Below are 15,951 nucleotides of genomic sequence, written 5' to 3'. Positions count from 1 at the left end.
AATATCTTGTTGAGAATTTTTGCATCCGTGTTTATCAGGGATATTGGCCTGTAATTCTCCTTCTTATTGGGGTCTTTGGTTTTGGAATCAAGGTAATGCTGGCTTCATAGAATGGGTTTGGAAGTTTTCCTTCTATTTCTATTTTTTGGAACAATTTGAAAGGACTAAATATTAACTCTTCTTTAATTATTTAGAATTCCCCTGGGAAGCCATCTGGTCCAAGGCTCTTGTTTTTTAGGAGATTTTTGATAATCGATTCAATTTCTTTTCTGATTATGGGTCTGTTCAAATTTTCTACTTCTTCCTGTTTCAGTGTTGGTTGTGTCTGAGTTTCTAGGAATTTTTCCATTTCTTCCATATTGCCCAATTTGTTGACATATAATTTTTAATAATATTCTTTTATAATTGTTTGTATTTCTGTGGTGTTAGTTGTAATCTCTCCTCTGTCATGCGTGATTTTATATCTTTGTGTCCTTTCTTTTTCCTTCTTGATAAGTTTGGCTATGGGTTTATCAATTTTGTTAATTCTCTCAAAGAACCAACTCTCAGTTTGGGTTGATCTGTTTAATGTGTGGACCTAAATCTTAAGTGACTGTCTTAGAGGCAGCATATATTTGACTCTTTTTGAAATCCATTCAGCCACTCTGTGACTTTTGATTGGAGAATTCAATCCGTTTACATTTATAGTATTATTGATACGTAAGAACCTACTAATTCCATCTTCTTAATTGCTTTCTGGCCATTTTGTAAGTCCTACTCCCCCCCCCCCCCCATACTGCCGACTATTGTAGATTGATGACCTTTTATTGTGGTAGACTGTAATTTCCTGTCTTTATATTTTTGAATTGACTTTAGGTTTTTCCTTTTTGGTTACCGTGTGCCTTACATAAAATATTCTAATGATATAACAATCCATAGTACACTGATAGCTACTTTGATTTTTTTTAACTAAAACTCTAGATGTCTCTCCTATGTTATGTTTTTAGTGGCTCAGTTTAACTTTTTTTTATTCTGTGTATTTGTTAAGAAAATATAGTACCTATAGTTATTTTTTGTGCTCTTTTCCTCTAACCTTTATAATATAGTTAACTTATTAACATATCATATTACAGAATTAAAGTTTTCTTAATTTATTTACCTTTACCAGTGTGTTATATGTTTTTTGTTTGTTTGTTTTTTTTGTTTTCTTTTTTTGGTATGTTTTCATGTTACTAAATAGCTTCTTTTCATTTTAGCTTGAAGAATTCCTTTCAGCATTTCTTATAGAGAAAGTCAAACAGTGATGAACTCTCTCAACTTTTGTTTTCTGGGAATGCTTTTATTATTTCTTCATTTCTGAAAGATAACTTTGTCAGAGTATTTTATACTAGATTTTGTTTTCTTCATCACTTTGAATACATTGTCCCACTCTCTCCTGCCTTGTAAGATTTCTGCTGAGAAAGCTGATGGTAGGTCAATGCTTGCTTTAGGGTTCTCTTCTTGTCTTTGATTTTTTGACAGTTTGATTATAATGTGTCTTGGAGAAGATGAGAAGATTGTTTGGATATGAAATAATTAGGTGGTCTATAATTTCATAAGCTCATATGTCCAGTTTTCTTTCCAGGTTTGGGAAGCTTGTAGCCATTATTTCTTTCAATAAACTTTTTGTTCCCTTCTCCCACTCCTTCTGGAATTCTAATGACTCTGGAATTGGTTCTTTTGATGGTATCTCATAGATTACCAAGATGCTTTGCTCTTTTTCATTTTTTCCCCTCATTCTCTGACTGGGTTATTTCAAAGTTTCCATCCTCTAACTCACTGATCTGTCTTATTCCTGATAGTTTCTGTTGTTGATGTTTTCCATTGTAGTCTTCATTTTATTCACTGAATACTTTAGCTCCAGAATTTGTTTAGTTCTTTTTTTTTTATTGATTTCTACCTTTTTGACATATTTCTCTTTTGGTTTGCATATTGTTTTCCTGATTTTGTTAAATATATGTGTTTTCTTGTGGCTCACTGAGTTTCCTCTGAAGAACTACTTTGAATTCTTTATTGGTTAGATATCAGGATTTATTTATTTATTTATTTATCTTAAGTAATCTCTCTGTCCAATGTGAGACTTGAACTCATGATCTCAAGATCAAGAGTCACATGCTCTTCTGACTGAGCCAACCAGGCACCCAGAAGGACTTTTTCTGTTTAGTTATTGCATTATTATTATGAACTTTTGGCGATATTATATTTTCTTGATTCTTCATGTTCTTTGGAGGTTTGTATTGCTCTTTTCACATTTGAGGTAGCAGTCATCTCCCCTAATTTTCCCTAGCTGCCTTCAGCTAGAGAGATATTTTGTTTGTCCTATTTATATTTGAGATTTTCTCTGACTTTGTACCAGCTCCACACTTCCTCTTTACTTTTTTGGCATGATTAGTAAGCTTATGTTTTCTTCTCTCAATCTTAGTCTCAGTAGGCTGGCTGCCAGAACCTTCCTTCTGGTTTTCCTACAGGTGGTGATATAGTTCAAGATTGTGGTTTCTCCCTTGCTCACACAGCCTGGCTTGTTTTCTGCTTGGACTTCCTGTCTGCCACTCTCAGAAGTTGGCACAAGCAGCTGGCTGCAGAGTGGGAAGAAGTGTGGGTTTGACACTTGGGGCATTGGGTGTACCTTTGACTAGTTGGGAAGAATCCTTGGGATCCTCCAGTCAGCGGAAACCAGATTGCCTTTATGCCCTCTGGTATTCTTATCTGCTATTGTCCTGATCTGTCTCCTCCCAGTTCTTATGTTAACACTCTGGGTACTATGGGGAAAAATGACTTTCTTTTGCATTGTTCACACAGCTGGTGAAGTGGGCACTTACTGTTCTCCCTTTTCCCTTGTGAGAGAGCTCCTTAGCTTCCTCTTTCTTTATACTGCCAAGGTGGTGGTGGTAGGGGGTAATACAAAGTTCGTCTTACCAACCTGAATGCATTCAAGTTCACATGTTTTTTGCTCCACTGGAGTACTGGAACTTCTCTAGAAACCTGGAATTCTACAAAGGCTCGCTCAACCATGTGTATCTGTCCAATTCAGCATTTTCCAGGAGATGTGGCTGAAGGTGCCTCAGATTGGTTCATAGGCTCCTACCAGTTACACAGCCCATGCTGAGATCTGTCTGCCTATTACCTAATGCACAGGGGTGAGACTCCCACCGAGTCCCCTGGCCTATGGTGTTAGATCTCACAGGTCCCACAGGGTCATTTTTGTTCATAATTACCAAAATTTTTATATTAATGGGGAACAAAACAAGGACATCTTATACCACCATGATTCTACAAGATAATATTGTTAATTATAGTCTGAATGCTGAATATTTGATTTCCTGAGCTTACTCATCTTATAACTGAAGGTTTGTACCTTTTGACCAACATTTTACTATTTCTGCCTCCCCCTGCTCCTGTTAATCACCATTCTATTCTCTGCCTCTATAAGTTTTATTATTTTTGATTCCACATATAAGTGAGATCATGCAATATTTGTTTTACTATGTCTGGATTATTTCACTTAGCATAACATAACATCCTCTAGGTTCATCCATGTTGTTACAAGTGGTAGGATTTCTTTTTATCTTAAGGCTGAATGATATTCTATTGTACATGTATATCACATTTTCTTCCTTCATTTATTCATTAGACTGTTTCCATATCTTGGTTACTGTGAACAATCCTGCAATTAGCATAGGACTGAAAATATTTCTTCAAGGTAATGATCTTATTTTCTTTGGATATGTACTCAAAGGTTGAATTGATGAATTATGTGGTAGTTATATTTTTAGTTTTTTTTTTTTTGAGGAAGATTCATACTGCTTTTATTTAAATTCAAGTTAGTTAACATACAGTGTAATATTAGTTTCAGGTGTACAACTTAGTGATTCAACACTTCCATACAACACCCAGTGCTCATCATGACTGTGCTCCTTAATACCCATCTCCCACCTACCTCCCCTCCAATAACCCTCAGTTTCTTCTCTATATTGAGTCCATTTTTTAGAAGATTTTAGTGTTTTCCATAAAGATTATCAAGTTATAGTCCCACCAACTGTACAAGGATTCTCTATTTGTTATCCCTTGTAATTTTTATAATAGCTATCTGAACAGTTGTGAGGCGATATCTCATTGTGGTTTTGATTTGTATTTTGATGTTTAGTGACGTTTAACATTTTTTTTGTGCCTGTTTGCCATTTGAGTGCCTTATTTTGATATCAGGATGATTCTGGCCTCACAAAATAAGTTTGGAAGTGTTCTCTATTCTATTTTTGGGAAGTGTTTAAAAAAAACTGGTACAAATTCTCTTGTGAATGTTTGGCAGTATTCACTTGGGAAACCATTAGGTCCTGGGATTTCCTTTCTTGGGAGGTTTTCTATTACTGATTCAATCTCCTTCATTATTGATCTATTGAGGTTTTCTATTTCTTCTGGATCCAGTCTTTGTAGATTATATGCTTTTAAGGATTTATTATTTTCTTCTAGGTCATCTATTTTGAAGCTTATAATTGTTCACAATTGTCTATTATAATCTTTTTTTTTTAATTTCTAAGCTTACCATTATAACGTATCCTCTTTCATTTCTGATTTTATTTATTTGAGTTTTCTGCTTTTTTCCTAGTGAATATATTGTTTTTATTCGCTTTTTGACTTTTCCTGCTATAATATTTATTATTTTCTCCTTTCTGGTAACTTTGGATTTAGTTCTTCTTTTCCTAATACTTTTAGCTTTGAGATCTTTCTTATTTTTAAATATAGGTGTTTATTGCCATAAATTTGCCCCTTATAACTGCTTTTGCTATATCTTATAAGTTTTGGCATACTGTATGTCTTAGTCCATTCGGTCTGATATAACAAAATACCACAGACTGGGTAACTTATAACTTACTCTGACCAGCGTGAGGTGATATCTCAGTGTGGTTTTGATTTGCATGCCCCTGATGAGGAGTGATGTTGAAAATCTTTTCATGTGCCTCTTGGCTATATGGATGTCTTCTTTACAGAAGTGTGTATTCATGTTTTCTTCCCATTTCTTCGCTGGATTATTTGTTTTTCAGGTGTGGATTTCGGAGGGTTCTTTATAGGTTTTGGATACTAGCCCTTTGTCTGATATGTCATTTGCAAATATTTTTTCCCATTCTGTCAGTTGCCTTTTAGTTGTGTTGATTGTTCTTTCTTTCTTTCTCTCTTTCTTTCTTTCTTTCTCTTTCTTTCTTCTTTCTTTCTTTCTTTCCTCTTCCTTACTTTCTTTTTCATTCTTTCTTCCCTTTGGTGGCTTCATGGGTATGTCCACTTTTTGATGTAAGCATATTTCTTTATGTATGATACATTCTTATGAAAATGGTAAATATAGACTTTCAAATACATGTTACCTCTATTTCTTTACCCACTCTCCCAAGAGAACCTATGAAGAGCAAATGAAAAGAAAAGGAGGAATGGGAAGTAGATTTGTGGGGTGGATTGAATCAGAATGGTATTACAGAGGCAAAAAAGATGAAAAAGACTATGATTGCCAATAATTCCACAAAATCAATGTTAATGATCTACTCATGAGTCATCAAAGAAAATAATATTCCATTCTTTTTTCTAGGTACCATCTTGAACGTCTTCTTCAAAGTGCAGCTTTGAACTCGTTTTCCCCACTAAGAACTGTGCGAGAAAACACATGGCTTGGTCCACTTTTATCACCTTTTTGGTTCTGAAGATGTTCCCAGACCAAAGCACAGACTGATTTAGCAGTGATTTATAACTACTGTCTATGGAGTTTTCACTATGTATCAGCATTGTGAGAAACATTTTACATTTAATTGTTTTTTCATTGCATCATCATGAAAATCATTTGAAGTAAACATTATTCATGTTTCCATTTTACTTATGAAAAATGGAAGCTTAAGGAGGTTAGACAATTCATCAAAATTATAAAGCTATTAAGAAGCAAAGTTGGAATTGAAGCCCCAGTTGGTCTTATTCTAAGGTTTTACAACAAAACACCAAAAAATGTTGGTTAATTTAGGTGTTTCACAATATTCTTCTCTCTCTTAAAGATATTCCATCCTGAGCAAGGTGGCTCCTATTACCTTCTCCTGATTGCCTTCCCTCTCAACTAACCAGGTTTTCCAGGTATAGGCATGAGGTAATGTAGATTATTCTCTTTGTTAGTTGCTTCAAAGTCTTACTATCTTCAGGGACATCTCAAAAAAAAAGTAAGTAGAAGCATTTATAGCTCACTATATTAATTGATATCATTAAAATTCTCCTGAAATATCCTTAGAAAGCTTTGAACTTATTGTTGATTAAAAAACACTCTCTACTTTAAACCACATAAAAATTTCACATGGATAATAAAATTTTCCAATACAAACTTTATAAGTTTCTTTAAAGGGAACTTTAAATATAAAGAGATGTAAGCATACAGCAGTGGTTCTCAAACTTGGCATGCATAGGCATCACCTGGAGGCTCTATTAAAACAGATGGTTGGGACCCACCCAGAATTTCTCATTTAGCAACTTTGAAATACAGCTCAAGAATTTGGAATTTTATGAAGTTGTAGGATACAAAATCAACATACAGAAATCAGTTGCATTTCTATATACTAACAATAAAATGTCTTAAAAATAAATAAAATAGCATTAACAACAATAAAATTCTGAAGAGTAAATGTAACCAAGAAGGTGAATGATTTGTATATCAAAACCAAAAGACTTTTATAAAAAAATTGAAGAAGATACAATGGAAAGGTACCCCATTGGGTACAATTGAAGAAGATACAATGGAAAGGTACCCCATGGTATCTTTCATGGTTCATGGATTGGAAGAATTAGTATTGTTAAAATTTTCATACTACCCCAAACCATCTACAGATTCCATGCAATCCCTATTAAAACTCCAATGGAATTTCACACAAAACAAACAATCCTAAAATTTATATTGGAGCACAAAAGACCATGAATAACTAAAGGAATCTTAAGGAAGAGGAAGAAAGCTGGAAGCAACACACTTCCTGGTTTTAAAATATATTACAAAGCTATAGTAATCAAAATGGTATGGCACTGTTAAAGAAAAATAGACATACGGGGTTCCTGGGTGGCTCATTCGGTTGGATGTCTGACTTCAGCTCAGGTCATGATCTCACTGTGAGTTTGAACCCCACATCGGGCTCCATGCTAACAGCTCGGAGTCTGGAGCCTGCTTTGGATTCTGTGTCTCCTTCTCTCTCTGCCCCTTCCCCGCTTGTGCTCTGTCACTTTCTCTCTCTCAAAAATGAATAAACATTAAAAAATTAAAAAAATAGACATATAGTCCAATGGAAGAGAATCAAGAGCCCAGAAATAAATGTTTGCATATACAATCAACTAATAGTTGACAAGGAAGCAGAGAATATTTAGTGGGGGCAAAAAATTGTTTCTTCAATAAATGGTGTCAGGAAAATTGGATAATTATTTGCAAAAGAATAAAATTGGATCCCTAATTTACACCATTTAGGAAAACTAACTTGAAATGGATTAAAGACATAAAGTGTACAACTTGACACTATAAAACTTCTATGAGAAAACAGGGGAAAAGTTCCTTGATATTGGTCTTGACAACGTTTTCAGATATGTCACTGAAAGTATAAGTAACAAGGCAAAATCAACAAGTGGGACTCCACCAAACCAAAAAGCTTCTTCACAATAACAGAAAAAAATCAACAAAATGAAAGGGCAATCTACAGAATGAGAAAGATATTTGCAAATCATATATCTGACAAGGGGATAATATCCAAAATATATAAGGGATTAATACAACTGAATAGCAAAAACACCCCCCCCCAAAAAAAAGAATCACACACACACACACACACACACACACACACAATCTGATTAAAATATGGGCTACGGTCTGCATAGACATTTTTCACAAGAAGACATTCAAATGGCCAACAGGTATGTTGAAATGTGCTCATCATCACTAATCATCTAGGAAATGCAAATCAAAACCACAATGAGATATCACCCCACATCTGTCAGAATGGCTCTAATCACAGAGACAAGAGATAACAAGTGTTGGTGAGGATGTGGAGAAAAGGCAATGTTTATGCACTGTAGGAGGGAATGGAAATTGATCAGTTCCTATGGAAAATAGTATATGGTTTTTTAAAAATTCCTTTTTATTAACATTTATTTATTTTTGAGACAGGCAGAGTATGAGTGGGAGAGAGGCAGAAAGAAGGAGACATAGAATCCGAAGCAGGCTCCATGCTCTGAGCTGTCAGCACAAAGCTTGACACAGGGCTTGAACCCACAAACTGTGAGATCATGACCTGAGATGAAGTCAGATGCTTAACTGACTGAGCCACTCAGGTGCTCCTACAATTTTTTAAAAATAGAACTGTCATATGATCCATTAAACCTATATATATATATATATATATCTGAAGGAAATGAAACTACTAGCTCAAAGAGATACCTGCATGTTCCTGTTATTTCAGCATTATTCACAGTAGTCAAGACATGGAAACAACCAAAGTGTCCATCAGTGGATGAATGGCATAAATTTGGAACACAATATATAAATATACAATATACAAAAATACAACATAATAATAAATACACAATGGTGTATTATTCAGCCATTAAAAAGAAGGAAATCCTGACATTGTGACAACATGGATGGACCTTGAGAACATTACGCTACTTGAAATAAATCAGGCAGAGAAATACAATGTATGATCTCACTTATATGTGGATTCTAAAAAGCAATGACCCCCCCCATCCATACTCATAGAAACAAAGGCATAGAAAAAGCAAGGGGTGGGGGGGGCAATGGGGGGCCAGGGAGAGATATTGGCCAAGAAGTACAAACTTTCAGTTAAAAGATGAGTAAGTTCTGGGGATTATAATATAGAGCATGGTGAGTATAGTTAACAAAACTGTATTATACTTTAAAGATGCTAAGAAAGTAGGACTTAAATGTTCTTACCAAACAAATGCACAAAAGTTAATTATATGACATGATGGAAGTACTAGTCAACCCCATTGTGGTTGTCATTTAACAGTCCATACATATGTCAAATCATCACGTTGTACACCTTCAACTTATACAATCTTATATATCAGTTATGTCTCAATAAAGCTGGAAAAAGTGAAGGAACATGTAATAGAAAACAAAGAATTTGGCATTTTAACAAATTCCCAGGTGATGCTGATGATGCTGGGTCTAGGATTATACTTTGAGAACTGTTGGCCTGGAAATGATGGGTACTTGCCCATGTTTTGTGTCTCCCTACAAAGAAAGTCAGGGCCAAACGTAAGGGCCAGGTATTAGTCAAGTCTCTGACTGATTTTTTCATTATTGCTATTACTGTTCAAGGACCAAATAATTTCTAAAATTTCTATAAGTTCTAAATATGTATAGGATTGTGGCTTTAAGAATTTTACATTCTAAATGGGAATCCTAAGTACTTAATTGCCAAGATATCACATACATACCTAAACTGAAACAAATAGAAACAGTTGCAAATACATGTATCCAAACACCAAGATGCAGACTTCACAGGAATTCAGAAGACTTGTTAACAATTATAATACTCTATCAAAATTGTTGATACCCAAAGTTAAGCTATTTTATGTGAATCTCAATGTGTTTATAAGCAGATACTAAGAAATAATACATGCCAAGAGTTCTAGGAAAAAAATATAAAAATATATAGCTATACTTAGTACACACAAATTCACAAATCCAACTGAAATTTTAGCACAATGAGGAATTTTAGCAATATTTGTTATCTGAGTAAAGAATAAAAACTTATTACCATTTTCAGGGTGCTTAATTGTATATTTAAAAGATTCAGATAATACCTGAAATATGAAAAGATAGTTTAGGTGTCAGATAATTAGGTATATGAGCATCAGTTTACAACCCTTTTCTGTCACAGACTTTATTGTGATGGACCTTACCCTTCTAATAAAGGGAAATGCAAAATCAAAGAAGAAACTCCAAACTCCGTTACTGTAGAAGGAAAAAGGTGTCATACTAAGGTTCGAATGCAAAAATTATCTCCAGTTTTAGATAAGACTATTTATTTCCGAAGTCCATGAAAAGACAGGATTGTATTCAGCAAACACGGTTTTATTCTTTGAAAATAGGGCTTAAATTTGTAACTTGCAGCTGGAAAAGTCTTGATTCGAATCTAATTATTAATTATCTTCCACCTCAGTGAATACCAGTTGCATGCTATTTGATCGAATACAGTGTGAGTTAGAAAGGTCTGAGAGAGCTGATTGTAGTTTGGGCAGCCACTATCCACTAGGAATGTGGCCTTGAGTAAGTCAAAACATACCCAGAAGTTACTTCCTTTATACATAGTATTATAAGTTCATCTTTTCTAAGCTGTATGCAAGATTGTATGTTCTAATCAATACGGAGTGAGCAGCTATAGGACCCAATAAAATCAGATCTATTTGATTTTTTGTTACTTCTCAGATATCCCTGTCCTAATGAAATAGGTAGTGCCACTGCCAATTTAAAGAGCTAAATAAAATGTTGCAGTCAAATTGTTTTTGTCAATTGCATGGAAGCCTGACATTCCTACCATGTATTTCTGTTTGGGAGTTCTGCGGGAGGCCTGGCCCCTGGAAAGATGTCTGTATGGTGAATATGGGCAGGGGAGGGGCATAGACATTGTTCGCTCACTTGCCCTGGCTGGACTGGCTGAACAGCAGCCTCACAATGTGGTACCATCCATGTAGAAGGTGTACTATACACTGGGTAGTAGAGGGGGAATGTGAAGTTTCTCTTGGTGTCTCAATATGACAATGACAGACCTGAGAAGTTTCCTAGATATTTTCTCTTAGTCCATTCTTTCCCATGCTAGAGGTTGCAAATTCAACTATCTCGATGCTTGCCTCTCTACAATTTCATGGTTTTAACTTTGTGAGTCCAGGCCAAATGAAGAAATTGCTCTACTTCTATTTTTACATGAAACCCAGAAATCAGTTTTCCCCTCAAGAAGACCTGAATCCCCTGTTTGGGAACTTTCCGTGATGCCCTCCTCCTGAATTCTGCCTTTATACCTGGGGGACTGAGCCAACCTTTGAATGAGAACACCAGTCCCTAAAGTCCTAGCTCTGTAAACAAACTGGTATCTGTCCCCAGGCCCCCAGACTTTTCCAAATTCCCAAGGTGACAGAATATTAAATGCCCTTGGTATGCACCAATAAAATGACATTTATGTAAATTCTTTAAAGCTCTTGGAAATAGGTGCGCTTCCCTCTGTCCCTCGGGGTCATCTGTCATCTCCATAGCCCTAGGGTACCCGTATATATGTGTGTGATATAGAATATGCTGATTTGAAATGTGGCACTATGCCACTCTATCCTCTAATTGCAGAGGAGATGCTACCTCAGGCTGGTCCTGAGAATGTTAGCCCGTAGTTAATTTCAAAACTGTGCTACTTAAACGTTCATTAACATTTCGATGGGGCAGACTGTATTTTTTGGTGCTCACTTCCCCAGCAGTTTCTGTTGGAATTTCTCCTGGAAGATCCAGAAATTAAAAGGGACCAGAGTTAGTTGCCTTCTTTCTCCCTGAGAAAACTCCTGGTTGATCTCTGGAATTGAAGTAAGGAGGGTTGACATAATAGTAGGTCTTCCACTTTCTGGGAGAAACAAGAGTGAGGAAGTGGATAGGAGCTTAGTTGTAGCAATGAGTTTTATTTCTGTATCTTTGGTCCCTTGTATGTGAATATATAATTCTAATGTGTGATTACTCTATTAAGATTTATATCTGTTAGGGCACCTGTGTAAGAGTTTTCTCAATGCCACTTTTCACATTAACTCCAGTTTGCATTATGTTCAGAAAAGGTTGAATACACCCAATTCTAAAAAGAGTAAATATATGACAGACAGATTAGGAGAGACTATGTTCTACTTCTTCTGCATTCCCAGCTGGGCCGACCCAAAGGCATTTCCTGACCTTAATGCAAACACATCAGATCATCCTTCTGAGTTCTTCAATCAAATGAGAGCCACTTTGAACAGAAAATCTCTGTGTTTAGTTTCATTTGGGACAGAGACAAATCAAGTGTTGCAAGGCTTCCCTGGCAATGTTGAGAATGATCACAGCTTTTCTCTGTAATGATAGATTTCATTGTTAAACCATTATGTGCAGATTATTGAGAGAAGCAGTATGAAATAGCCAACTTTAAACAAGTTTAAATACATAGGAGCAGGACAAATGAAGAGTGAATGGAAGTTTGAGCTAAAGGGTGGGGCTGGCATTGTGGACCTTGCTCTGATATAAAGCTGTCATGCAAACATTGTCTACTTTTGGACCCTTCTGTCATTGAGGTTGTTCATGTCTAAACCGAAATCCTATTGTTGGGTCTGTTCATCTAGCAGGGCTGCTGTGAGAATGGCCTATAACCGTAGGTGGAAAAGCTCTGTGAAACATCTAACCTAATATAAATGTGGAAAGAGTGGTGGCTTTTAGGATGTACTGTCTTTCTAAAACAGACAAAAAATGGTTCTACGGCTTGGCATTCTTTAGTCCCATTCAGTAGGCACAGAATATCATTTTCCAGGTTCTCTTTTGTGGATTGGTGCAGATCCAGTCAGAGAATCGAGCCCAATGCATCAATCCAATTTCAGATCCTTAGGCCGAAGTTTTTAAAATTAGTACATGTTTGTAACGTTATGTGCTAACTGAACTACTACAGGTATTTGAGTAACTGTATTCCTTTTCAATTTCTATTTCCTTCAGCCCCATTCCTTGCAATTTTATGGTTCAGACGAAGGATATGAGCTAAAACACATGAAAAAAACAACTATGGCAATTTATACCTGAAATATTTGTTTGGTGAGCTTATGGATGTTTCACATAACAATGAACATCAGATTACCTTCGAATGAAGGAATAGCACATTGAGAAGTGTCACTTAGAATAGTTATATCATAAAGAAATCAATGTGGTAACTTTCCATTTTTGGTTGAGGAGTCAGGTCCTAAGTGATGTATGTTGTTAAGCAATTTGTGTTAAGTTTCTCCTTACCTCTCTGGGATCCCTTTATGCAATCTCTTGAACTTGGATGAAAGCTTATGACAGGTTTATGGGTACAAAAGTGCAAGTTGTTCTTCTCAACCAGCAGCAGCAAAGTGTGTGTGGGAATGTCTCTCTTTGAGTACTTAGTTGACCTGAGATCACACAGTCTTGGGTTTTCAGTTGGCTGCTTCTAATAATTCTCTGCCCCTTTTTGTCTCTTCATGGGTTTTTATAAGAGGGTCCTATGCCTGGAACTCACAGAACTCCTGCTTGCAGGCCCAGCTAGAGAGAGTTCATAACTTCTTCACTGTTAAGCTAGACGGATGCTAACTGCAGCCACACAGAGATACACATAGTTCAAAATGTTCCACTGCTTCCTTTCATGTTGCATAAAGCCATTTCTTACTGGTTATTACCATTTGCTTTACCATGGCTGACACAAGCCTAGGTAGACTCTAGTGCTATAAGGCTGAGCCCCGTCAAAACCCTTGGCATGAACTGTGGAAACCATGAAAAACTAAAAATGTTCAGGGCACATTGCTGACGCCACCAGTCCCATACATATGTGAGGTCTGGGTGGGGATTTGAGAGGATTGTAACCTCCTTTCTAGCTTATACAAGGAAAAGCCAAGGTATGGAGAGAGAAACTGGCAATTAGGACACACATTAGTAGATGTGCCTTGAACAGAGGCAGAATCCATTCTATCATCTCAGCTCTTTCTTATAGTGAATGTCAAAAGTTACTGTGTTTAATCTCAATAAAATTACATGTTGTTAAGGAATTGCCCGACATGTATATTTGTGAATTTCCTGAACATCATCTGTGAGTTTGGTTCTATGTGTCTGTGCATGTACTACTTTCTCTACTCTAAACATATTTTGCTTAATATGCATCATGTAAAATTATTATTTGTTATTTGAAAAACAACCAAACCAAACCAAACCAAACCAAAACAAAACAAAACAAAACCTCTCAGGTACAACTGTGTCCTATAATATAAACTCTGCTATAGGGGCTTCCCTGATCAATGGGGAATAATTTGCAAAACACTGAGCTTTTTAACAAATCTTTTAGAGAAATTTTACCTTCTCCCTTCTCATTATTTACAAACATTATTCACCAAGGAGGGCAACTTCTGAGTTAATCCATCTACTCTCCAGGATAATCAGACATACTGCTTTGCATACAATAGCTATCAATAAGTATATGATAAAAAAAAATGTTAAAGGGCAAATGAGTCTCCTAACTTCATGGATCTACACATGGAAGTTGGAGAGTGCTGGGCACAGTCTCCATTTGCTATCTTATCCAATACTTTCTTGTGTGTTTCCATAGAGCTGGTGAAGATTATGGGAAGAGACAATGACAGCTACCAACAAGCATTCATCTTGGTGGGCTTTTCTGATCGACCTCAACTGGAGGTAATTCTCTTTGCTTTTGTCTTGGTCTTCTACATCCTGGCCCTTGTGGGCAATAGTGCCATCATTTTCTTGTCAATCATGGACACCAGGCTCCACACTCCCATGTACTTCTTTCTTGGGAACCTTTCTTTCTTGGACCTCTGCTTTACAACGAGCATTGTTCCCCAGTTGCTGTGGAACCTTTGGGGTCCAGAGAAGACCATCACCTACCATGGCTGTGTGGCCCAGCTCTATATCTACATGGTGTTGGGCTCAACCGAGTGTGTTCTCCTGGCTGTCATGTCCTATGACCGCTATGTGGCCGTCTGCCGGCCCCTGCACTACACTGTGGTCATGCACCCACATCTCTGCCTGCGATTGGTGATTGTGTCCTGGTTCTGTGGCTTTCTAAATTCCTTTGTCATGTGTCCCCAGACAATGCAACTCTCCCGATGTGGGCGCCGCAAAGTGGACCACTTTCTGTGTGAGATGCCTGCTCTTATTGCCATGTCCTGTGAAGACACCATGTTGGTGGAAGCATTTGCCTTTGTCCTGGGTGTTGCCCTTCTCCTGGTGCCCCTCTCCCTGATCCTCATCTCCTATGGCATGATTTCTGCCACTGTGCTTAGGATCAAATCAGCAGCAGGGTGCAAGAAAGCTTTCAACACCTGCTCTTCTCACCTAACGGTGGTCTCTCTTTTCTATGGAACCATCATCTACATGTACCTGCAGCCAGCTGATAGCTACTCCCAAGACCAAGGCAAGTTCCTCACCCTCTTCTACACCATCGTCACTCCCAGTGTCAACCCCCTTATCTATACTCTGAGGAACAAAGATGTAAAGGGAGCAATGAGAAAGCTCCTGAGGGGGGAGAAGGAGGACAGGGAAGCCTAAGAAAGAGGAATGCAGGGGTAATATAGATGATGTTCTGGAGCTGCTCTCTTAGATATGTATGAGACAATGTGGAGAACTAATAGTCAAAGAGTTAAGTGAATGCAGCTGGGCATGATGATTTGAGTGTGACCCCATCCCCAGCTCTCTGGATATGAAATGGTTTCCTTCTGTTTAAAGGTGTCTACTTCAGGAAATCTCTAATATACTTGCCTTCTATCCATCTTTGGGCTTCTTCCACAACTGAAGGGGACCTGTAGCACTAATTCAAAGCACAGAGTGTGCAGATTATGTCATGAGATGTCAAATAAAAATGAGGCAACACCAGTGGTCTCCTCTTGAAGCTCCTTTATTTATGACTGTGGTAGTTTCTCAGAGATGAGCAAGACAACATCAGTTAAATCAGAGTACTCTGCCCGAGATGTTGGTTGTTTCTTCTTAAGTGAGGAGTTTCCTGTTCTCATTTTTTTGACTTTTTAAGATTTTATTTTAGTTCATTAGTTAATATATAGTGTAATATTAGTTTCAGGTGTATAATATAGTGATTTAATACTTATATACAGGAGTTCCGGAAGATGGCGGTGTAGGAGGACGCGGGGCTCACAACGCGTCCTGCCGATCACTTAGATTCCACCTACACC

At 37.0% G+C, this 15,951-nt stretch overlaps 1 protein-coding gene across 1 annotated transcript; it reads left to right on the top strand.

The window, feature by feature from the left end:
* The first annotated feature begins 14,365 nt into the window (after positions 1-14,365).
* LOC125934819 (putative olfactory receptor 2W6) lies at positions 14,366-15,313 on the top strand. Its single transcript, XM_049648421.1, has one exon. It carries the CDS (start codon positions 14,369-14,371, stop codon positions 15,311-15,313), a length of 945 nt encoding a protein of 314 aa, XP_049504378.1. The 5' UTR covers positions 14,366-14,368.
* The last annotated feature ends 638 nt before the right edge of the window (positions 15,314-15,951 follow it).

Source organism: Panthera uncia, assembly GCF_023721935.1.
Source record: "Panthera uncia isolate 11264 chromosome A1 unlocalized genomic scaffold, Puncia_PCG_1.0 HiC_scaffold_17, whole genome shotgun sequence".
Lineage (NCBI taxonomy): Eukaryota > Metazoa > Chordata > Mammalia > Carnivora > Felidae > Panthera > Panthera uncia.
Note: the sequence above shows the minus strand (reverse complement) of the source record. Positions and strands in the feature narration are given on the sequence as shown.

Bases quoted from the DNA above. Each gene is read 5' to 3' on its own strand.
- LOC125934819 (XM_049648421.1), top strand. From the start codon at position 14,369: ATGGGAAGAGACAATGACAGCTACCAACAAGCATTCATCTTGGTGGGC.